General features: G+C 36.3%; 1 protein-coding gene across 9 annotated transcripts in view; it reads right to left on the minus strand.

The window, feature by feature from the left end:
• Nucleotides 1-26,066, minus strand: part of M7BP (Myosin-7a binding protein) — a 246,315-nt gene that overhangs the window by 86,656 nt on the left and 133,593 nt on the right. For 6 of the 9 annotated variants that reach the window (XM_073991463.1, XM_073991469.1, XM_073991467.1 and 3 more), the window contains 3 exons: nucleotides 11,568-11,663; nucleotides 4,856-5,094; nucleotides 4,623-4,778 (listed from right to left, as the gene is read on the minus strand). In XM_073991463.1, the coding sequence (XP_073847564.1) occupies nucleotides 4,623-4,778; nucleotides 4,856-5,094; nucleotides 11,568-11,663 (491 nt within the window). Of the gene's footprint in view, nucleotides 1-3,849; nucleotides 3,946-4,622; nucleotides 4,779-4,855; nucleotides 5,095-11,567; nucleotides 11,664-26,066 lie in introns of all 9 variants that reach the window. The other 3 variants (XR_012413346.1, XM_073991462.1, XM_073991464.1) reach the window with 1 other exon arrangement.

Here is a 26,066-nt window from a genome sequence, read left to right on the forward strand (position 1 = left end):
TGATGTTTATAAAGATATACTAAATATGAATGGCATGAGGAAAAATACAACCATAAATATAAGAGTGAATATCGTATAAATAAAATACAAAAGTATATATATATTTATATTTAACTAGTAAATATGAAAACATTTATTTATTTTATAAAAAATTAACGAATATATAAAAGATTAACATGTGAGAAAGCTCAACTTTCATAATTGAAATCCCCATTGACTTTTACCATTAATATACATATGTTCAAGATTTGTTGCTGACATGCGGTTGCGCTGATCAGATAATATGTATTTCATAGCAGAAAATAAGCGTTCCACACTTAATTGGGTTGACGGTATTACCTGTACAATATTATCAATCTCACTGATGATGGTATTCTGAGAGTACCAAAATGCTATTATATTTTCATTTAGTCGCAATCTTGATTGCAGCACATAAGTGCCAATATCAGCTTCTAAATTGTGTAAATTAGATGAACTCGGCATGTGGTCTGCTCGGTGATGGAGTTTCCTCTAATATTGGGTGGCTTGTATTGTGTTCTGAAACATAAAAGATGATTGATATAAATAAATATGCATTGTTTTGGTTAACTTAAGCAAACTTAGCTTCTGTTGACTTCATGCGTTTATATAACGATAGTATGTAGCTCTTCGCCCTTTGTTTTTGTTCTCAAGTTAAGCATACTTTGATTCGTGGATCCAAGAACACAGCTGCGTTAAACAGTTCATTTTCTAAAAGTTTATCCTTTCTTATCTTCAAGGACTCCTTGAGAAGGGTTTTCATGTTGCTATCCGATAAAGCGTCAATTTGAAATGACGTTCACTATAGCACAACTGTTTCATTCTTCAGATTCAAGAAATAAATCAGAATAATCCTTGCTTAGTGTATTTATAATATCCTTCATTTCCAGGATTCTTTCAATCATTTTATATGTTAAATTCCAACGATAGGTTTTTTGTAGAGTTCACTTCTTTGAAAATTTAAAATCATTTTTTTACCACGAATCGTATCTTATCGACATAGTCTTTTATTGCCGACTGTTTCAGAACATCGTTTACACACAGTTGGAAAGTGTGAGCACCACAACGAATGCTAGTAATTGTGTTCGATGAGATGTTAAAATCAATTGATTCAATTGTGTCAATAGCTATTCGCCAATCGATATAATCTTCATCTTCTTCGAAATCCACGGCATCATTATCTATCGACAATTGCATTTCAGAGTTCAGGATTCGTACAGTTTTGAGCATATTTGATCCGTTGTCGGTTGTAATAGTTAAAATATTACGTAAATCAACATCATATTCCTTTAGAACATCCAATATAACTATTTTTACTATTTTTAAATATTTAGAAGTGTGATTTGATCTAATTCCCTTTATAACCAACGTTTTAACAACGATTATACCATTTTTAATGTATTTAACAGTATACTTAAGTCCAGCCTTGTTGCGACATCCATCTTAAGGGAAAATAATATCCCTTTAAGATCGTTTGAGATTCCCGTTTTAATATTTTTTGAGAAAGCTATAAATCGTTCAATTACGTTATGTTCATTTACCGTTATCCCGAGTACACTTAAAACAGGTTCTTTAAGAACTTTGTAGGCTTTATCTTCGTCCATATGTAAAGTACGGCACCGTAAAGTACGTCCATTTTTTTTGTAAACAGTTCCACCAATGCTGTTTCAATGTTTTTTGGATTCACAATTTTTTAATAATACTTTGATGTCACTTTTTTCTTTTACTTTTTCCCGCTTTTGATCAATATATGTAGTACACATACAAATCGGGATGCACATTTTTCAAATGTCGCTCTAAATTTGCGGAATGTCAATTTAAAACATTGTTGACGAAATTTTGTAAATTACACACTGTTTGATTTGATTCGTTTGTACTGAATATATCACGAAGAACAATATTTGTTGGTCTTGGCATATTTATAATTATTTTCCACTTAACGTTTAAAAATGAACTAAATAGCATTTGCGGGGGTTCTTTTGCATATACAGTTTGCAAAAAATGAATTTTCTTAAAAAATTAATTACCTGCAACTATTCCAAAGGGTTTTCGCGAAATTTTCCATAAATTATACAAAAAGACTACGAGTGTAACAAACTCAAAAACTAGATCATTCATGTGGTAATGGTTATAATTTATTACAATACACAAGAAAGGTAAAAAAATATTGTGGTTTACAATTTTTTTAACTCATAATTTTTATGATGTCAAAAAGAAGGGACAGGTACTTTATGGTTTTGGTGTGCGAGGAATAATATTTCTACCTAGTTCTGACTTTCTAACTTATCAAAACCAAAATTCCGATAATTCTACTTGTAAACAAACTTTAAAAATATAGCAGACCCAAAGAACGGATGTTTCCTTCACAGCTAGGTACCAGTCCTTGGCTACCTCAACGGCAGTTCATAAATAGGAAAAACACAAAAAAGCAAAAAGTAATTCTTATTGTGGTGTTGTAGCATTTCTTTTTGTAAAATTATGTTGATACTGAAAACATCTTACTTGAAACTGTTCTTCGATGCTTTCTTGACATTGCTAAAATTTTAAATTGAACCACCTGTTTTCACAATACAAATGATACGATTTTTAATAATAAAAAACTCCTCCATAAACTACAGCCCTATAGCAACCCTTTTAAAAAATGTCAAGATTTTATATATTCGATGAGAGCGTTTTGTTTAGGCATTACTAACTTCTTGCATAAGTATTTATGACATTTAAATAATGACATTTATAGTCCTAATTAATTGAAGATACATATTCTTTATATTTACTTGTATTTCATTTGTATATATTCCACAAAAATTAAAGTTAATATTTTTAATACCTTATTAACCAAAGAAATGTAAGTGTACCCTACCAACACTTTCTTTCTAAAGGTACATTATGATGTACTCTACGTGGTTTTTAATGTACGCGCTGATGTACGCAACCTTTTCGGTTGGGTACGTGGTTGTTACATTACGATGGAGGTTGCGTACCAAACATGTGTGTTTGACGAACTTTTCGAATCTCGTTGGGTACACATACATAAACACTAAAATGGATTTTTAATGTTTGTGTACGTGTACGTAAACTTTATAATTTTTTTTAGTGTTTGTGTACATGTACAGTACCTTATGATAAGGTACTGTTTGTTTCCGAACACTGCTTTAGACTGGCTGTCTCTGAGCTGATTAATACAACTTGGAACCTCAAATGATACAAATGTTGACTCAATTTCCACTTCATTATAAAAATGGAAATTGTGCCTTAAGAAAAGTATTTATTTATATTTGTTAACGTGGTGAGTTCTACTTTTCCGTACATCAGCGTCCAATTAGTTTATTAATCTTATGATTTTATTTTGTTAATTATAATTATTTATTTTTATATATATTTTTTTCAGTGTAACATCATCATTAACAAAAACATTCATTCCACAGTTAATATTGGTTATGTAAAACAATATGTAATTCCTTGTTTCATTATTGCTCAGTTAAAAGGTCATGCAGTACTATATAATTCATTAGCCATTATAATAACAAAAAACAACTAGCAACTATTAGAACAACAAATAACACAACTTGAAGGGTTAATATCATCTTAACAACAATTGCGTCAACAAGGCAAATCATATGGAGGAGGTAAGTTCAATTTCAAATTAGCAAAATTACATTGAGCTATTATTGGAAGACATTATTATTTGTCTCCTAAAGTTAGCAGAAACAACACGCAACAAAAACAAATTATGGGGTTAGGGATTTCTTTTTGTTTTGTTATTTAGGGAGGAAGTAAAACAGATGATCGGATTCTTTCATTCATTATCCATCATCTTGGAACTCAACTCACCGACGCCTTTGTTGATGGCACGAAAAATTAAGCCATTTTCCAGATTTTTTAAAATGTTACTCAGTCTGGAGTGGTATTTATGAAATAATAACAAATCTACGTGTACAAATTAACCCACCACAGTTTTGACAATGTGTGAGTGAGTGTGTGCATAAAGAGGGGAAAAGAAAAAAATTGTTGTAGAAAAAAAAATTGTTTAATTTTTGTTTTAAAATTATTTCTTTTATATATTTGCCTAAACGTATGCAATAATTTAAGGAAAAATGTGTAGCATAAAACGGTAACATAACATTTAACAGAAAATATTTAACAGTAGCATCTATGTTATTGCTGACATTAGAATTTAATAAAGCTTGTGTTAATTTTTTACCACTAGATGCCGCTGTTATCATTGCTGTTATGTTAACATTTTTGAAATGCTTCTACATAGACTAATAAATGTATAGACAGAGACATTGTAATGTGCTTGTTTTTTTTAGGTGTCGCTCAATTGCACAATGTTTTCGGGTAAATTGCAATATTTTTTTTAATATTTTTGATATGAGGATGTAGATGCGGCCAAGATTACTCACATATTGTCTTTTACCAGAATAAATAGTTTAAAAATTTATAGTTATTGCCATTTTACAAATTGAGTGCATATTAAACTTACTCAATTCACACTCATTGAGAGAATTTATATAAGAGGATTTCATTGTCTATACATTTATTACTTTATGCTTCTATGTGGTGTTTTGTTTCTTTACATTCTATGTCTTTGTTTTTGTACTTACAATTTTCACTTTTGGACAATTGATTAACCGATATTGTATCCAAATTACCACCCAACATTTTCGCAACAAGCTCTTCAACATATTCACGTATTTTAAGCTTTTGTTCGGCCGTTATAACAGCTGATGTGGCACCAATTTGACTGACACTTTCAAAGTCTATAAAGGGAAATTTAATTAGTTATTATTTTTTTAGGTTTAATTTCAATTTGAATTTATGTTTGTGTTTTACTTACGCATTGAACCATCATTATGCTCGCTAATGGGTATAAAGATTTCACTTCTTGCCCTCACCGGATATACCAATTTCTGTTGATTAAAGGATTGTTGATCGGCAACCCATGATGATGTTTGGGCCAACGAATGTTTCGATGATTGACATAATTCGCACTCCCATTGGGCGGTTTTCGGTAGCCAGTCGGCACATTTGATACTCCGGCAAATGTGTTTCTGGCATAAGTAGCATTTAACAAAACTGCAAAAGAGAAAAATATTTTAATTAAAAAAAAATATAATAACAAAAAATGTCGGTAAGGTAGGCATGAAAATAAAGTCGCTAAGCTCTACCACATTTTCATTCATAATTTTGGGTTTCATTTTTTTGATATTCAAACAAGTAAAGAAGTATCAGTCGGCTTTGCCGACAGAGATATACCCTCAGCCTGTATATTTTGAAACAATTTTTTCCCAAAAAACGTATGTATTTAGGGGTTTTTAAAAATTCATTAGGATTAGAGATCAAAAGTTTTGCGGAGGAGATACTAAAAGGAATGGATCTACATTGACCATTATGGAAGTGGATCTCCAGCCACTACATATGGTGCCATAGGGTGTTTTCACACCCTTCGGGATGTTTGCTCAAGAAGTATGGACGTGCCCCTGAAAAAGCGTTTACCATCGTAATTGAGGCAGCGATTTCAAGTTGCTTCAACAAAAATCAAAGTGATTCGATAGCTGGTCTTAAAGTGAACTTATCCGAAATTTTGTGTGGGAGGCACCGGATGGATTAGACAAATAGAGTCCATATTTGAACCTGATCTATATCTCTTAGATATATTAGGATTTCTAAAGTATGGACCAATTCGGCCACTCCCTTCAAGAGTTACGGTATGAACAAATTTCCGAACATTTTTGAACTTTTGTGGGGGAGGTACCTGAAGGAGTGGACCGATATGGCTTATCATCAAAATGAATCTATGTTTGGGCAAAATATTACTATGGCAAAATTTTGGACAGAATCAGCAGATCCGTTCTAGATTTATCTTGCGCTCCAACCACCTCACACAATGTCATAGGGGTTTTTTGCACCTTTCAGGCTATTTTCTCAGGAAGTATGGACTTGCCCCTAATGAAACTTGTACCGTCGTATAGAGGGCAGTGAATACATGTTACTAAAACAAAAATTTGAGCGATTCGAGAGATGGCCCTAAACTGAACTTTTCCGAAATTTTGTGTGGGAGGTACCCGAAGGAGTGGGCCAATTGAGTCTATATTGAAACATTATCTAAGTCTGGTACACATTTTACGATGGGAAAAGTATGGACCAAATCGGTTACTCCCTTCAAGGGTTATCATGCGCACAAATTTTCCGAACATTTTCGAACTTTTGTGGGTGAGGTACCGGAAGGAGTGGACCGATATAGTCCATCTTCGAACTTAAACTAAGTTTGGGCAAAATATTACGAAAGCCAAAATTTGAACCGAATCGGTTTATCCGTTCGAGAGTTATCGTGCGCTCCAGCCAGCAGGACAGACAGACAGACAGACGGACGGACATTGCTCAATCGACTCCAAATTGTCTGAAACACATTTCGTCCAAACATACTTGGGGTCTAAAACCATTATTTCGATGAGGCACATTTTCATCGTATCAAAGTGTATATACCCTCTCTAGCCTAAAGGCTGAGGGTATAAAAAGGGGGACAAAATCCCAGTACGTTTTGTTGTTGTTGTTGTAACAGTGTTTGTTATTATGTTTGTATGTTCGTTCTTTTGTTCAATCTGGATCTGGGTCTATCTCCATTTCCAGGATAGTGGCTGCTTCGTTGGGATGTAACCACAGATCCATCAACTGGAGTTAGATGAGTAGGTTTGGCTGGGCAGTTGAACAGGTGTTTTGTGTCGTGCGGGCCCATGCCACATACTGGGCAGATGTCTTGCACGACTGCAATATCCCGAGCGTAGCTGAGCCAAAACTACTCTAGTTTGTCGTGGCAGCTGACGCTCCTCAGCTGCAATAGATGGGGGATGTATTTCGAGGAATTTATTCACACTATAATTGCTTAAGGCCTTGGCAACTGCATCCGTGTGAATACTATTTAAACCTGCTTGATATGCTTGTTGATCTAGGGGTTCTCTCCTGTATCGTTGGTCCTCTCCCTCTAGAGCATGGATATCCTTCCTGATCTGCCTGAATGTGTTGGGCCTACCCACAAGATGGTGATTGGGATGGCTCACACGGTAACATCCAAGCAGGTACTGCAACGAAAGCATCGCATTGTGTTGATTTACTGGAAGAATCTTTGCCTCCTCATGTAGATGGTCCACTGAAGATTTGAGGAGGCACCCTGTTGCTGTTCTCAGGGCGGCATTCTGGCAGGTTTGAATTTTTTTCCAATTCGTATCACATAATCCCGGGGACCAAACTGACGCCGCATAGCTTACCACAGACCGACCTATCGCGTTATATGTGGTCAACAAGGTTTCTTTATCTGCACCCCAAGTGCTGCCTGCTAGGGATTTGAGGACCTTGTTCCTACTTTTCAGTTTGTCGCAGATAGCTGTGGCGTACGCGCACGACGTGAAAGTAGTGTCGGGGGCAGTTTGTGGTCGGAATTCTGCTACCGTCGACCACGACATTCAATTCTCTTCCAAACTGCGCTGTCCATGTGGTGAACAGAGTGGCTGTTGATTTTGTGGCGGAAATCTGCATATTCCTCGAATGGAATGGTTAAATAGTTGTTCAGTCTCTCACAGATGTCATCATCCGCATACGTTACGATCTCGATGCCGTTTGGAGGGGGCGGAATACAGGAGAGGTAGAGGTTAAACAGTTCCGGAGATAACACCCCACCTTGGGGAACTCCCCGTTTCACTCTACGGGGTTTGGACTTCTTGTTCCTGAATTCCACGTACGACTGGCGTCCACACATATAATTGATTATCCAACGTTTCAAGCTTGGCCGGAGGGTTGTCTGCTCAATGTCCTCAAACAGCGTGGAGTGCCTGACTGTATCAAAGGCTTTTGATAAATCAAGCGCCACTATCACTGTTCTATCGCATGACCGTCTCTGGTTGAGTCCTTGACAAATATGTGTGGTAATGGCCTGCAGCGCAGCTGTCGTGCTGTGCTGCTTACGGAATTCATGCTGATGATCGGCAACTTGATAGCTATTTCTGATACTAAGGCCTCAAGGGTCTTTTGCTACGGGCGACAAAAGCGAAATCGGCCTGTACGATTCTCTTTTGCCGGCATCCTTGCGGGCTTCCGTAGTGGGACCACCCTGCTCATTTTACAGACTTCGGGAACGATGTGGGTGGATAGCGACAAGTTGAGAACTTTAGTGAGATACTCCACTCCCGGCTCATCCAGCTGCTTCAGCATTACCATGGAGATTCCATCAGGACCCAACGCTTTTGATGATTTAGCGTTCCTGATGGCACTGGCAACATCATCCATTGTAAACTGTGGTGGTTCCTCCTTGGCAGGAAGAGATCTGAAGCGACGTAATACTCTTCTCTTCGCCCTGTCACTCTCGGGGTGCTCGACAAAATGTCGATTGAAATAACTTGCGCACCTCTTTCGGTCAGTCAACGTAACGTCGCCAAACGTGACTGAAGTCTTATCTTCCCTTTCTTCCAGGGTTCGAGAGTGACTTAACCGTTGCCCACAATTCACCTATACCGGCTCCAATGTTGCAACTCTTCAGATGATTTAACCACTTGTTCCGCTTATGCTCGCCGACCTGCCTGTTAACTTCCAGTGTCAGCTCCCTAACTCGGGGGTCATTGGGGTTGGTTCGGCGAAGCTCATCACGCTCATTTGCTAATCCCGTCGCCCCTGCTGGGAAGTTTGGTCTTACTTCGGGTATTCGACCAGCAGGAATATGGCGAGCGGCTGCAGCAGTGATGATGTCTCGGAACGTCCTTTCCGCTACCCGAACATCAGAAGGTTTGGGCAGTTCTCTGAAGCGGTGATTGGTGAACTCTCTGAAACCCGGCCAATCAGCTTTCTTATGATTGACGAATGTGCGGCGTTCAGAGGTAATGAAATCGGGTGGTCTGCCAACAGAGACAATTATGGGGAGATGGTCTGATCCAAGGGAAATGACGGATTGCCAGGTAACGTCATTTGTCAGACCAGGTGACACGATGGTTATGTCTGGCGAGCTGTGACACTCTCCCCTATTTCTGGTAGGGGCGTCCTCATTGACCGTTCAAAACGTAGAGCTGTCAATTTGTTCAGTCAGCGCTGTACCCCTCTGGTCGTTTCCGAGGACCGAATGTACGTTTTGTTGTTGTTGTTGTACAATAACAAACAAAAATATTGACAGGTGTTTATATTTACAGCCTGTTTCACTATGTCGAATGAAAGAAAAACAACTAAACTCGTGTATGATTTTTAAATTTTATAGTTGTTTTTCCCATGAAAACCAAAGTATGGGTGTTCTTCGTTCGCAATCATTTTCTTTACTTGACGTATACGTAAAGAAATTGACATTTGAAACCCAGTGGGTTTGTTAAATCCGCTTATATATAAACGTACTATTATAGACCATTCAAGTCGTAACATCTCAATTTGCATCCAATTTGAATACAATTATTCTCTAACGGAAAAATTGTTGACATTAACTGAATGATTGAAGGGTGCATTTCTTAAGGTGTATTATACGCCGAATGCACTTAAATAATTTGAAGACTTCGAACCGGCGTCTTTGCGCTTCATAATTCATGACGACATCAATGAATTATTTAAATGTATTAAATATAAAATATTTTATAATATATACGAAAATTGAAAGTAATTTACATGAATACATTGGAAATGTAAAAATTATTGCCCTTCGAATGTTTGTTTCCAAAGATTACTGTTTTTTGCGACTCGTCTTTGGTATGAATTATTTATATTTTTTTCAATGGCCTATATTTAAACGGGTTCAGACATTTTTATACCCTCCACCATAGGATGGGGGTATATTAAGTTTGTCACTACGTTTGTAACTACTGGAAATAATCATTGTAGACCCCACAAAGTATATATATTCTTCTATATCAGCGTGCAATTCTGCATCGATATAGCCATGTCCGTCCGTCTGTCCGTCTGTGGAAATCACTCTAGCGTCCGAACGGATTGACGTAGGTTGATGAAATTTTGGGAAAATATCTTATATTTACGTAGGACTTTTGGTATTGAAAGCGGGCTATGTAGGTCCACGCTTTCGTATAGCCCCCATACAAAATGACGCGTGACGCGTCGTCGTTTTAAGGAATTTTTAAGATATTTGGCCCATTTTACCACCGAATTGGTTGTAATTTGGTACTTTGTGTCTCCAGAGGCCAAAAAATATTCCTACCAAAGTTGGGTTATATAGGTCCACGTTTTGGTATAGCCCCCATATAAGGCCCCATATAAAGTACGCGTCATTTTAATATATTTTGAATGTATTAGACCCATTTGACCACAGAATTGGTTGTAATTTGGTATTTTGTGTCTTCAGAGGCCAGAAAACATTCCTACCAAAATTGGGTTATATAGGTCCACGTTTTGGTATAGGCCCCACATAAGGCCCCTTATAAAGTACGCGTCATTTTAATATATTTTGAATGTATTAGACCCATTTGACCAAAGAATCGGTTGTAACTTTGTATTTTGTGTTTCCAGAGGCTAAGAAACATTTCTACCATAAAATGTTTATATAGGTCCACGTGTTGATATAGCCCCCATAATACAATATCTCCCGATTTTCGATATTTTGAACGTTTTAGCCTCATTATCACACCGAGACGGCTGAAATTTGGTATTTAGTCTTCTTTATGCGTATAAAACATTCCCCCAGAAATTTGTAGGTATAGGTCTACGCCATCATATAGCCCCCATAGAACGGTACCTTCCGAATTTCGGTATTTTGAAGGTTGTGGCCACATTAATCCACCGAAATGGCTGAAATTTGTGGTGGAGGGTATAAAAAGTTCGGCCCGACCGAACTTAACGCTTTTCTTACTTGTTTTAAAAACAGTTTGAAAATATTGTGAACAGATTCGAACAACTTGACATACCCAAAAACTGCTTGACAGTAGGCAGATCACGCAACAATAGACGGAAGCCATTTAACCAACGTGTCCGATAATAATATCATATCCAAAAATGAGATCTAACATGGGATCTGTACTTGACTATCCATATATTGGATATATGGCACTGGCTAGGATTCCTTTGGCTTTTAGTATTTTACCAGAATGACATAAGTAAAAAAGCCAGCTGCTTATGTACCGAGTCCTTTAATTATACAGGAACTGCTGAGCCACCACTTTAAATAAATACTATTTTATTTTTACATTGATCGTTCGAGGCGGACATTCTACCAAAATGGTTATCTTCTCTGAATCCAGAGATATTGACTTTGTATTTATTGCTGCCTTAAAAGGTTTTTCCTAATTCGATAATTTTTAAGTGGCTTCGCACTCATTGAATTGACAATATATTTTTTATCGGTGGTAACCCAGCAAAAATTGGAATCCTTTAGTCATTACATAACCCATTACAAAGTAGTGTAAACAAAAATAACTATTTATATTACTACGTACTTAGTTATGAGTATGGTAATCCTAGGGTTGTGTGTTCAATGGTCAACATCGGCACGCGATTATTTTGTTGACAAAATAAAAAACCGATGGTGGTGCACATGTTAGCGTTTAAACAAATTTTAATTTAAAATTTCTATTACTCACGTTTTAGCATCCTCTGGATCAATGTCTGCACAGCAGACATTGCATAAATAATCCGCCCCATCGAGAGCCTTCTTCTTTTTTCTATCAGAGATTTTACTGAAATGAAGAAAAAATTTTAAAATAATTATTAGAAATTAATACAAGATTATAATTATTAATTTAAATATTGTACATTGGGGAACTATAAGATCAATAATAAAAAATAAATAAAATTATATTTTTTATTAATTTTCTCGTTTAGAGTTAAGCTTGATGATCGGAAATTATTTGCAAGTGAAAAAGGAAAGCCAAGGACACGAACCCACATAGTCTCCAAATTACGTTACCTGGTTTCATTGGTGGTAAAGCAAATCTTCGGACGTATCGACTATGTCATGGCTTCTCTGTCCTAGAATTTATCGTTTTTCAAATGCAAATGTGTTTTGTACATTTACGCGGATACTTGGTCACAGAAATGTATTTTCTTCACGACAAACGCTTTGTATTCACTGAAAAAATGATTGCCCACAGTGTTTTTGTTTTTTTATACCCTCAGCATTTATGCTGACGAGAGTATATACACATTCATAGACCCTAAATATGTTTGGACGATATCCGTTTCAGACAATTTAGAGTTGATTTAGCCATGTCCGTCCGTCCGTCTGTTTGGCTGGCTGGTGCGCACGATAACTCGAACGGATAAACGATTCGGTCCAAAATTTGGCGTAATATTTTGTCCAAACTTAGTTTAAGTTCGAAGATGGGTTATATCGGTCCACTTCTTCCGGTACCTCCACCACAAAAGTTCGAAAATGTTTGGAAAGTTTGTGCGCACTATAATTCTTGAAGGGAGTATCCGATTTGGACCATACTTTGCACATCGTGAAGTTTCTACCAGACATAGATGATGTCCACTCCTTCGGATACCTCCCACACAAAATTTCGGAAAAGGTCAGTTTAGGACCTGCTCTCGAATCGCTTTGATTTTTGTTGTAACAACTTGTTTTCACTGCCTTACATACGACGGTAGAAGTTTCACCAGGGGCAAGTTCATACTTCCTAAGAAAATAACTTGAAAGGTGCAAAACCCCCTATGACACCGTGTATAGGGGTTAGAGTGCAAGATAACTCTCGAACAGATCTGCCAATTCGGTCCAAAATTTTACCTTCATAATATTTTGACCAAACTTAGTTTAAGTAATAAGATAAGCCATATCGTCCCACTCCTACAGGTACCTCCCCCACCAAAGTTCAAAAATGTTCCGAAAATTCTTCGCACGATAACTCTTGAAGATAGCGACCGATTTGGTCCATACTTTACACATCCTAAATTATCTACTGATCTGATCTATAGATCAGGTTCGAATATGGACTACATTTGTTCATTCCTTCGGGTAATTCCCACACAAAATTTAGGATAAGTTCACTTTAAGACCTGTTCTGGAAACACTTTGATTTTTGTTGAAGCAACTTGCATTCGCTGCCTCCATTAAGACGGTGAAAGTTTTTTCAGGGGCAAGTCCATACTTCAGCCCGAAAGATGTAAAAAGCCCCTATGTGACCATATGTAGTGGCTGGAGAGCACGATAACTCTCGAACTCGAACCGATTTGCTCAAAAATTTGGCCTTCGTCATATTTTGTCCAAACTTAGTTTTAGTTCGAAGATGGGCAATACCGTTTAGGTTTACTTCTAAAATGGCCTACATCGGTCCTTACTTTAGGGTACCTCCCTCACAAAAGTTCAACATTTGTGTCTAAGTGCAGTTTAGAATCTGTTCGAAGATCCTTTGGAAATGTGATGGTGTTCGTTGTGGTCCTTTTTACAGCGATATTATGTTTTCCGTAGACAAGTCTATGCTTCCAAAATTCTGATACGATGACCCACTAAAATGACAAGTGGGTGTGATATCTATCGAAAAGATATGACTCCCAAAATAAGATCCACTTTCGTAATGGACTATGTGTCGGTCCATTTCTTCAAGTACCTCCTCCGCAACACTTTCTAATCCACATTTTTTGTCGGCAAGTTCAAATATCCAAAAAGGGCCACAAAATTCTGGAAAAACCCGAAATGCATTCGATCTGTCCGTAGATGAAATTTACATAGCCTGAGGGTATATCTCTGTCGGCAAAGCTGACTGATACTTTTTTACTTGTTTTCTTTTACTTTACTCATATAAGCTAAACGCTAGTGTTTGAAATTTCGAACACCATTTTCGGGGAAAACGAAAAATCGGAAATTTGTTTGAGTACAATTTCGACATCAGTGGTCCTAATTACCTTAAAAAAGTATTTTTTCTTAAAAAAACTAAAAAAAAAAAATTGTTTCAGGACGATATGCACGATATCCAGTTGAATCACGCATGCAAAGATTCCGGATTACATCTTTTTACTTGCAAAAAATCATGATTTTCGTATCTTAATTACGACTTTAGCATGAGAAAAATTTGTAAAAATATTTTGTTATTAACCTTATAGCACGGTTACACTACAGCTTTTTGCCGGGTTAACCCACTTCATGAGGATTTATTTGCTTAATCTGCTCAAATCTGACCAGATTTGCCATACAAAAATTAAATCCTCTCATGGCTGGGTTTATTTTAAATCCGGCACAAATCCACCAAAAATACAGTGTTGTATTCGGTATTTGTGCAAAAAAATCCAACTCTACTAAAAAAGTACCAAAAGTTGCAACTGTTTTTGCAACAGAGTTTGTCGTGTTTTACACGTTTACGATTGGTTGCATGAGATTTTATGGAGTTAATAAATTTAAAGTTATTTGGAAATTTTCGATTGTTTGAGTGGAGTATTACCCCATTGGCTCAACTTCATTTATTACCCTCTATTACAGAGAGTAATGGTTTTTCAAAACGAACTGACAGTGTTGCAAAATTTTACTGATCGCTACCAATATCATGATTTCATCCCGGCGAAGGGAATTATCAATTGGCTTCTCAGTTTTTGAAATGATGCCTTTTTAGCGAAAAACCGAACTCTTTAAGTGTCTAGTATTCTCATATGAATGAGAATCACACTCACGTTATTTGGAAATCATAAAATTATTTATTTTTTCCATTAGACACTTTTAAAAAAAAGTACGATTGATACCTGATACAAAAATTTATCCCTGTGTCTAAAATATACCAATATGAGCAAAGTGGGGACGATATCTCATACGAGAAATTGTAAATGTGTAACACACGACTTTATTAGTTATTTTGTATGTATACTAGGGTTATGACTTTTTGACATTTGTCATTAAAAATGATTTCCTGTAGCAGGGATGAATGAACTTTTGCCTATTAATCACTATGCTATCGTTTATTCCATTGAAATATAAAAAGTTCACGCACAAATCGATTTTAAAAAAATAATTTTTTGAAAAAATATATGAAATAAAAAAAAATTTTAAAAATAATTTTTTGTTGTACGATTGAATAAATATAAGCCTACTAATAACTATAATAACGTTTATTTCATTCAAATATTAAAAAAGTCGCGAAAAAAATCACTTTAAAAAATTTTAAATTTTTTGTTTTTTGTTAAAAAATTATATTTTTGAATAAAAGGGTTTACGACATTTTTACGATTCTCAGAATTGAAGAAAAATAGTGAGAAATAATATTTGTGTCATTTTAATTACCTCACGTGGCTCTAAAGTTTATTTTCAATTATATATCTGTTTTCAGTGACTTCAAAAAATTGTCCATAATGTTGATAAATTCAAATTTTAAAATCATTTTGTGCGTGAGGTTTTTTCACCGAATCACCTTATAATTAAGATTTTATGTAATCTTATGGCAAAACTCATCACGCTATTATACAGGGATATAGGGTTGTAAAAAAGTCATAACCCTAATGTATACGTAAACAAACATCAGCTGACAGTTTATATCCTCGAAAAGCTAAGTGTAACCAGCAAAGATTAACCCACTGGATCTATTAAACCCAGTGGGTTAACCTTCAATAGTGTAACCGGGGTATTAGAGATGTTTTTGTTACTTGGCTTTAGATTCGCAGGATGTAAAAAAGTAAAAAATACTATTTAACCATAAATGTTGCACATAAAATTTATTGATTTACATACAAATCGGATGGGGTTCAAAGATAAGGAACGGAACTAGTTCAATTTCAGTTTACTGGGTTGTTAACAGAATTAAGTACAGGCGTTGGTCGATAATTGAAATATCTTATTTATTTACAATTTCCGAGTGAATATTCGATAATTTTACAAAGTGAACTTGTAAAATACATTTATGTTATAAAAGTTTTATTTCGTTATTTAGCATTTTAATTTCCATCGATTTCCTTTCATAACTATAAAAACGTTACAAAACACACAGATGCCTGCAGATGTATGTATGTAGATGTTTATTTTTAAATTTCAACTTGAAACGAAAGTGAAATTTTAAATTTGTTCATTTACATAACTGGGCCCATTGACAGGTTTAAAATATAAATATTTAGGCGTTAAAACGAGCACTTTCTGTGGGAATTTATTTATTAATAATATTCCAAATTAAAAAATCAAAAAGATATAAAAAAGCAAAAGAATAGAACTTTTTGGAAGCAAAATAAAACAGAAACCACTTTGACAGAAGTAATCATACATATGTGTATATGCTATGGTTATTGACCGGTCAATTAGGTAGCCCACAGCATAAATTATCATCAAAATCATCACCATCATCATCATCATCACATGTTGTTAAGTTTTGACGAACCGTAGAAAGCTCAGATGCGCATAAAAATGTTAATGAACTCTGTCAAGGTTAATTTTCCTATGGTGGTTGAACAAAAGAAAAACTCCAAAAAGTTTATGACTAACTAAATGAATAGTTAGAATAATACAAATAAATTAAAATGCAATGAATGACTAAGGCTCCATGTCGTTGTTTCAAACAAATTCCAATGCACCAATTTTTATGGGAATCTAATATAGTCTGTCTTTTAGTTTTGTATATTTTTTTAACATCTAAAATGAGTAATCGTGTTTTTTGTTTTATCGCTTTTCTTAGTTTTTTCTTATTTAATTTTAATGCTAATTTCATCAGAAATGCCAAATCTGCTAACAAGACTAATAGCATCAAAAGAAAATTATTTGTTCAGAATCAATACCGGCTGGCTGTTTTAGATTATGATGCAGCTGATAATGCTGCAACTAAATTAAAAAAAACTTGTTTTTTATATTTTATCAACTTTTAAAAAGAAAGTCCCAGACAAAATTTTGTTTTAACAAAACAAAGAATAGTTATTGTTAATATTGAAATAATCAATTAGAACTTTTAAGCGAAAAGATACTAGTTCCAGTGAGAGGTTATTTCTTTGTTTAGTCAATTCGATAATAGTTTCTGTAGTGGATTCTAAAGATACAACATTTTCTGCGTTGTCGATTATAGTTTTAAAAATGGAACGAGAATTAAAAACAATCGATCTATTTTTTAATTTTTTGGTTCGAAATAGTTTTACCAAGCTGGGCCAAAAGAGGTATAAAGCTGCCAACACGATTCGATTGGAAAAATTGAATTCACCTTCTAATGCTTCGGACAGATATTGGTGATTCTTTCTTACAGTAAACACATCAGATATGACGAATCTGAAAGAATAAGATATTGGCTCATCTACCGAATGGGACTGAAGTAGGGATGCGCAGTGAAATGCAATAATCGGTTTTCTGATTATTCGGTTTTCGTGCAAAACTTAAAACTCAATTTTCGGTTAGGCCGCCATCAGACCATCTGCTTTTTCACATGTATGACATCAGCTGTTCTGTAGTATTAGTATACCCAAAGTGACAACATACATGTGAAAAAGCAGATGGTCTGACGGCCGCCTTAGTCGATTATTTAAGAGTGTTCTAAAAGTCGACTTTCAATTATTCGTTAACCGCCGAAACCCGATTACAATCGAATTATTTTCGTTGATGCGATTCGTGATGTATATGTATATGTATACAAAGTACCGTCGCGGTTCTAGCACACTCAATAGTTAGCTACGACTAATAGTCGACTACGAATAATACTTGACTCCGTCTTTCGAAAGATTTCCGGGTTTCGCACATTCAATAGTCATCTACGACTTTTTGAAATTTTACTGCTAATAATCGATCAATCTATTTTACGTATCCCTAGACTGGAGAAGCCAAATCACATTGAAATGAAAGAAGTCTTCTCTTGCCTTTTCAAGGAAAATATTTTTTTCTATCGAGAAATGTTTTGCTTTTCACAAGCTTTCGGCAATAATGTTCGAGACGGAATGAATGTTCGAGGTCTTTGGAGAGATAGGATGTCTTACATAAGGACGAGCATAGTCAATCCTGAATTTCGAATATGACTGAGGGGATTGGCATGGGTCTGTCATCTTACGCCAAAGTAGCTAAACGCTACAAAGGGGCGAGACCCACAAAACTAAACAAAGACCAAACTCGAGACCAACTTGAGGGAAGAGTTGTTTGTTTCAATATAAAGTTAAAAAGTATCAGTCGGCTTTGCCGACATAGATATACCCTCAGTCTGTCTGGATTGAAATACTTTTTCTCCCAAAAGAAAAAACATGTATTTAGGGGGTTTTCAAATTTGGGGGTATGAACCGACAAAAGTATGGATAGGACTTATGCTCAAAAATTTGCTAGGGCTTTTTCACATTAGCCTACGAAAAACAAAATATCACTGTAAACAGGGCCACTAGGAAAACTTTCGGTAAAAATGTCGAAAGGATCCTCGAACCACACATAAATGTTGAACATTTGTGTGGGTGGATTGGACAGATAGGGCCCAAATTTGAACATAAAATAAGTTTCGACAATATTTAGAGATCGAAAGTTTGGACCAAATAGGTTGCTTAGCTTAGCTTAGGTTGCTTTAGCGAATATCTTCGAACTTTTGTGGGGGAGGTACCGGAAGGAATGGACCTATAAGCACCACCTTCGAATTTCATCTAATATTCGAAGAAATAGTGGACGAACGCAGTATTCGGTTCGAACTCTCCAGCCACTACATATGGTGCCATAGTGTTTTTTTACAACTTTCGGGCTGTTTTCTCAAGAAGCCCTGGAAAAACTTTTTCTTGCCACTGAAAAAACTTTTACTGCCGTAATTGAGGCAGCGAATGCAAGTTGCTTCAACAAAAATCAAAGTGATTCGAGAGCAGGTTTTAAAATGAATTTATCCCAAATTTTGTGTGGTAGGTACTCGAAGGAGTGGCCAAATATAGTCCATATTCGAACCTGACCTATATTTGGTAGATATATTAGGATGTGTAAAGTATGGACCAAATCGGTCACTCCCATCAAAAGTTATCGTGCGCACAATTTTTCCGAACATTTTTGAACTTTTGTGGGGGAGGTGCCTGAAGGAGTGGACCGATATGGCTTATCTTCGAACTTAATCTAAGTTTGCACAAAATACTCGTATTACGAAGGCCACATTTTGGAGCGAATCGGCAAATCCGTTCGAGAGTTATCTTGCGCTCCAACCACTACACACGGTGTCATAAGTGCTTTTTGTACCTTTCAAGCTATTTTCTCAGGTAGTATGGACTTACCCCTGATGAAACTTATACCGTCTTATAGGGGGCAGTGAATACAAGTTGCTACAACAAAAATCAAAGCGATTCGAGAGCAGGTCCTTAACTGACCTTTTCCGAAATTTTGTGTGGGCGGTACCCGAAAGAGTGGACCGATATTGGAACCTTATTTAAGTCTGGTAGAAATTTCACGATGTGCAAAGTATGGACTAAATCGGCTACTTCCTTCAAGAGTTATCGTGCGCACAAATTTTCTGAACATTTCCGAACTTTTGTGGTGGAGGTACCAGAAGGAGTGGGCCGATATAACCCATCTTCGGTTTCGGATATAACCCTTCAGGTATGTTCGTGGAAACTAGTTTTTTGCTATTTAAGTTGGGTGACCCTTTAAACCTGGTATAGGATCTTCATGATCTCACACTTCGTATCACCGACACACTTCTTGACTGAATATTAAATCAGTGTTCTATGTATCAGCTTCCTGGTTTCGTTAGTTAGGAAATACAATGCACTGAGATAAGCTCACAATGTGCCAGAGATCTGCATGAATACCAAAAAGGTACAATCGCACATTTTTTTTCCAAAATGAATGGCATATTAGTACGCATAAAAACTAATGAATTGTGCAACAAAATGATTCACTCTGCAAAATGATTCACTAAACAATGCTTGTCGCAAAAAATGTGGTGGGTATTCAAACCATTCCCAAATGCAACGAATAGTATGCATACTCGTCACCGTGGTACTTTTTCGAAAAATTAATAATATGTCAAAGATTTAAATAAAAATGGACCAAAAAGACCCCTTTGGTGAACCGCATGAGGGTTAAAATTCTTAACAAAAATATTCCCCATATCCTCCTCTGTAAAGTTGCCAAAAACACTATATACCTAAAATGCAAGGATTCCAAGATAGCTTAACTCGAATATTTCGAAAAAAAACTAGAAATGGGCGGAACTTGCCCCGCCTACTTTGGGTACTTTCCGATGTAAACTTTAAAAACGCCGATACACGTGTCTCATATTTTTAGCTCTACTTTCATAATCAACTCGGTTTTTCCCACCATTTTGAATTTTGTTGCACAGTGTTATTTGCTATTTGAACCACTCGCAAGTACAACGAATGGAATGGCATCGATTAAATTAAATAAATGACCATCCTGTGGCACTATGAGAAACTGGTTTAATGAATTCAATCGTGGCCGATACTCGCTAAAAAACAACGAAGTTCGTGATGCAAGATCGCTATGTTATATACCGTGAGATAGAGACATCCTTGGGCATTTATTCCACCAACTAACATTTGATGTCCCATGAGCACTTGGCGGCGTAAATGGGGGTTTTCTGCTATGAAAGAAATTTCGAAAAAATACGATCTCAGTGCTTCAAAGGGTGACGAATCATGGAACTATGCCTATGAGCCCGAAAAATAGCAACGATCCATGCCATGTTTATCAAAAACCATGTTTTGGATGTGTCTCAATCAAGCCACTGTAAACAACACATGATCGTATATCAAACTGTCCCGAGTACGTTTAGCGTAAAAACTATCAAACTTTAAAAAAAAAATGTCAAATGGCGTCTGGCATCACTGGGTGTTGCCTAGGCCACAAACTTTTTTAGTTGCCCTCGTAAAAGGCAAATAAATACTTATATCGAACAAGTAACAATGAATCCTTAGTAGACCAAGATTCTGTACATAGATCAAGTGCAATGAATATTTGTTGTATTGATATAATTTATGACCCCAAAAAAGGCAAGAGATTGAGCGAAGGAGTAAATTCAACTAAGAGATCGATAAAGCGGCAAGCAGTACAAAAGCATTAAATACATAAATCTGTAGTACGACAGAATCAGTTCTTGCAGATCTCTGAATTAGCACACATCCATAGTTTTTTGTATGGTAACAATAAACTGCACCCTCTCAGTAGGACGTCGCTAGGTTTAGAAAATTAACTAGTTCTACTTGTTCTCATTTTGTTACTATTATAATTTTTTGACCATAAAATGTGTATGTCACATATTTGAAATTATTCTCTCCAATTCTAAGGTCACAAAAGTTCTTACAAAAAGTCTCAATTCATAAACCATTTTTATTACGAGTATCTTATAATTATATCGCCCAGCAAAAAATCACATTTTTCTTCGTAACACATCTTCCAATCGAGTTAAAGATTTATTATCCGTGTAATTAAATAGTTTCAAACTACGGCAAAATTAGTCATTCATTAGCAACAACAAAAAAGGTTGGCTGTCTTGTCGCAATTTGTAGATGTCATTCGGTTGCAAAGTTTGACCGCACCGCCAACACTTTGGTCAGTGACGGCCGCCCGCACTAAAGCAAAAATTGAAAAAAAATACCCCAACTATCCATTTTTTCCAGAGCGCAACCACAAAAGTAACCAACAACTGTCGAATGCAAAATAACAAAAAAATAAAATCTAAGTGTTCACATAATAGCCCCCCGAAATGTAGGAAAATCAAGCCAGCAATATTCACTATGAAAAACCAGCTGCTCAGCATAAAAAAGTTTTTGCGTGTCAGAGCAGTTTTTGTTTGCTTTTTTCTCTGGCTAGCTAGCTAGCTCGCTCGTTCAGTCAGTCTCTTTACATGGAAACTTGAAACTTTTCCTACTTGACCACTTTACACTAATCTCTCGGTGATATGGTGTGTTGTGTACAGTGGTGTGGGGTAATGGTAAAGCTGTTAGTGGTTTTTCTGGCCTCTATTAGCGGACTTGTGTTTTATTTACGTTGTGAGTTGTTTAATTTTTTTGCTGCAGCAATAGTCGCAGCGATTATGACACACACAAGCTTTTTTTTTTTTGGAAAAATGCGGAAGTTTTTCGCATGACAGCGTACATTGATTTGAAATGTAAACATAATGGAACCGTAAGCATATATACGCTGCTAATGTAGCGTATTCATTGAAGTTTTATGGGCATGACTGTGTCATTGCTGGTTTATAGCTCATCTGAAGCTGATATTCTGCATACATGTAGATTTGTCTGGCTTTCGTGGAAGCATAGTTGAGTGGCACCGCGGGCAATTTAAGGGATCAGGGGAAGACTTCCCTCGTAAATGTTCAAGTGCCCACGATCTCAAGATCGGCGAGCTAAACTATCCAATACCTCCTTCTCCAATTAGGCGTTGGGTAAGTAACTCTGCCCTGAGAATAAAACACATTACTACAAAAATAAAAAAACCACAAATGTTGAATACCCGCAATATCTGTATCTGCAATGTCCGGCCTCTTTATACAAAAAGTATGGAAAACGCATGATGGAAAGGTATTGTATATACAAAAGACCTTTAAAGGCTCTTCTATACACCTTCTATATGTCTTCTGTAGACAGAAGATCTTCTGTAGACAGAAAATCTTCTAACGGCCTTCTATAGATAATAGATCTTCTAGGGCTTTCTATAGACAGAAGACCTTCTAAGGGTCTTCTATAAACAGAAGACCTTCTAGAGGTCTCTGTAGCAGAATACCTCCTAAAAGTCTTTTTTAGAAGGAGACTTTCTAAGGGTCTTCTAGAGACAGAAGACCTTCTAAGTGGCTTTTAAAGACAGAATACCTTCTAAAGGTCTTCTATTGGCAGAAGACCTTTTAAAGGTCTTCTATAGATAGAACCCCTTTAACCCAGATATGCCCAACGTCCTATATATAGGACACACAAAATTCTTGCTAATTTGATATGTTATGTTTATCAAAGTACCGTTTATTTTGGTGATATACTCAGTACACATCTGTAGCTCTTGGGATATTATGTGATTCCATTATTTTGAGCTACTATTTTTGAGTTTTGAGGTCTAGCTCATCAAAGTTGCCACCTATCGCTTAGTTTTTACAATGATTTGCGTTATGACCGATTAATTATTGGGTAGTTTTATAACGAAAACATACACGATGTGGAGCCTACTATGAAAAAACGTTAACTAGATGCCGAAAAGGTGTCTTTGGACTACATGTCAAATGTTTTGTGTCCCATAACTCCCAGTTATAAGATAAAACCCTGTGTCCAAAAGTGGCTTCAAAAACCACTTTTTTCAAAAAATTTTTAAAAAACATATAAACATACTGTTATTATTTCACATTTGCTTCTAAAATAATATAAAAATACTTTTGAAATGATCACGATCAAGCAATGGGCATATCTGGGTTAAAGGTCTTCCATATACAGAAAACCAGTTAAAGGAAAGAATATCTTCTAAAGGTCTTCTACAGACAGAAGACCTTCTCTATAGGTCATCTATAAACAGATTACCTTCTAAAGATATTCTATAGGCAGAAGACCTTCTAAGAGTCTTCCATAGACAGAAGACCTTCTAAAGGTCTTCTATTAACAGAAGACTTTCTAAAGGTCTTCTATACACAGAAGACCTTCTAAGATTCTTCTATAGACAGAAGACCTTCTAGGGGTCTCCTACAGACAGAAGACCTTCTAAGGGTCTCCTATTGACAGAAGACCTTCTAAGGGTCTTCTATAGAGAGAAGACCATCGAGGGGTCTTCTATAGACAGAAAACCTTCGAAGGGTCTTCTATAGAGAGAAGACCTTATAAGGGTTTCTATATACAGAAGACCTTCGAAGGGTCTTCTATAGAAAACCTTCTAAAGGTCTTCTTTAGATAGAAGACATTCTAAAGGTGTTCTGTAGGCAGAATACCTTCTGAAGGTCTTCTGTACACAGAAGACTTTCTAAAGATCTTCTTTAGATAGAAGACCTTCTAAAGGTCTTCTTTAGGTAGAAGACCTTCTAAAGGTCTTCTTTAGATAGAAGACCTTCTAAAGGTGCTCTGTAGGCAGAATACCTTCTGAAGGTCTTCTGTACACAGAAGACTTTCTAAAGGTCTTCTTTAGATAGAAGACCTTCTAAAGGTGTTCTGTAGGCAGAATGCCTTCTGAAGGTCTTCTGTACACAGAAGACTTTCAAAAGGTATTCTTTAGATAGAAGACCTTCTAAAGGTCTTCTTTAGGTAGAAGACCTTCTAAAGGTCTTCTTTAGACAGAAGACCTTCTAACGGTCTTCTTTAGACAGAAGACCTTCTAACGGTCTTCTTTAGACAGAAGACCTTCTAAAGGTCTTCTTTAGATAGAAGACCTTCTAAAGGTGTTCTGTAGGCAGAATACCTTCTGAAGGTCTTCTGTACACAGAAGACTTTCTAAAGGTCTTCTTTAGATAGAAGACCTTCTAAAGGTGTTCTGTAGGCAGAATACCATCTGAAGGTCTTCTGTACACAGAAGACTTTTTAAGGGTCTTCTTTAGATAGAAGACCTTCTAAAGGTGTTCTGTAGGCGGAATGCCTTCTGAAGGTCTTCTGTACACAGAAGACTTTCTAAAGGTATTCTTTAGATAGAAGACCTTCTAAAGGTCTTCTTTAGACAGAAGACCTTCTAAAGGTCTTCTTTAGACAGAAGACCTTCTAAAGGTCTTCTTTAGATAGAAGACCTTCTAAAGGTGTTCTGTAGGCAAAATACCTTCTGAAGGTCTTCTGTACACAGAAGACTTTCTAAAGGTCTTCTTTAGATAGAAGACCTTCTAAAGGTGTTCTGTAGGCAGAATACCTTCTGAAGGTCTTCTGTACACAGAAGACTTTCTAAAGGTCTTCTTTAGATAGAAGACCTTCTAAAGGTGTTCTGTAGGCAGAATACCATCTGAAGGTCTTCTGTACACAGAAGACTTTCTAAAGGTATTCTTTAGATAGAAGACCTTCTAAAGGTCTTCTTTAGATAGAAGACCTTCTAGGGGTTTCCTACAGACAGAAGACCTTCTAAGGGTCTCCTATTGACAGAAGACCTTCTAAGGGTCTTCTATAGAGAGAAGACCATCGATGGGTCTTCTATAGAGAGAAGACCATCGAGGGGTCTTCTATAGACAGAAAACCTTTTAAAGGTCTTCTTTAGATAGAAGACTTTCTAAAGGTCTTCTTTAGATAGAAGACCTTCTAAAGGTCTTCTTTAGATAGAAGACTTTCTAAAGGTCTTCTTTAGATAGAAGACCTTCTAAAGGTGTTCTGTAGGCAGAATACCTTCTGAAGGTCTTCTGTAAACAGAAGACTTCCTAAAGGTCTTCTTTAGATAGAAGACCTTCTAAAGGTCTTCTTTAGATAGAAGACCTTCTAGGGGTTTCCTACAGACAGAAGACCTTCTAAGGGTCTCCTATTGACAGAAGACCTTCTAAGGGTCTTCTATAGAGAGAAGACCATCGAGGGGTCTTCTATAGACAGAAAACCTTTTAAAGGTCTTCTTTAGATAGAAGACTTTCTAAAGGTCTTCTTTAGATAGAAGACCTTCTAAAGGTCTTCTTTAGATAGAAGACTTTCTAAAGGTCTTCTTTAGATAGAAGACCTTCTAAAGGTGTTCTGTAGGCAGAATACCTTCTGAAGGTCTTCTGTAAACAGAAGACTTCCTAAAGGTCTTCTTTAGATAGAAGACCTTCTAAAGGTCTTCTTTAGATAGAAGACCTTCTAAAGGTCTTCTTTAGATAGAAGACCTTCTAATGGTCTTCTTTAGATAGAAGACCTTCTAAAGGTGTTCTGTAGGCAGAATACCTTCTGAAGGTCTTCTGTACACAGAAGACTTTCTAAAGGTCTTCTTTAGATAGAAGACCTTCTAAAGGTCTTCTTTAGATAGAAGACCTTCTAAAGGTCTTCTTTAGATAGAAGACCTTCTAATGGTCTTCTTTAGATAGAAGACCTTCTAAAGGTGTTCTGTAGGCAGAATACCTTCTGAAGGTCTTCTGTACACAGAAGACTTTCTAAAGGTCTTCTTTAGATAGAAGACCTTCTAAAGGTCTTCTTTAGATAGAAGACCTTCTAAAGGTCTTCTTTAGATAGAAGACCTTCTAAAGGTCTTCTTTAGATAGAAGACCTTCTAAAGGTCTTCTGTAGGCAGAATACCTTCGGAAGGTCTTCTGTACACAGACGAATTTCTAAAGGTCTTCTATAGACAGAAGATCTTTTGAAGGCCCTCTATAGACAGTAGTCCTTTTGAA

Source organism: Musca autumnalis, unplaced genomic scaffold, assembly GCF_047663935.1.
Source record: "Musca autumnalis isolate F117 unplaced genomic scaffold, ASM4766393v1 scaffold_5, whole genome shotgun sequence".
NCBI classification, from domain to species: Eukaryota; Metazoa; Arthropoda; class Insecta; order Diptera; family Muscidae; genus Musca; species Musca autumnalis.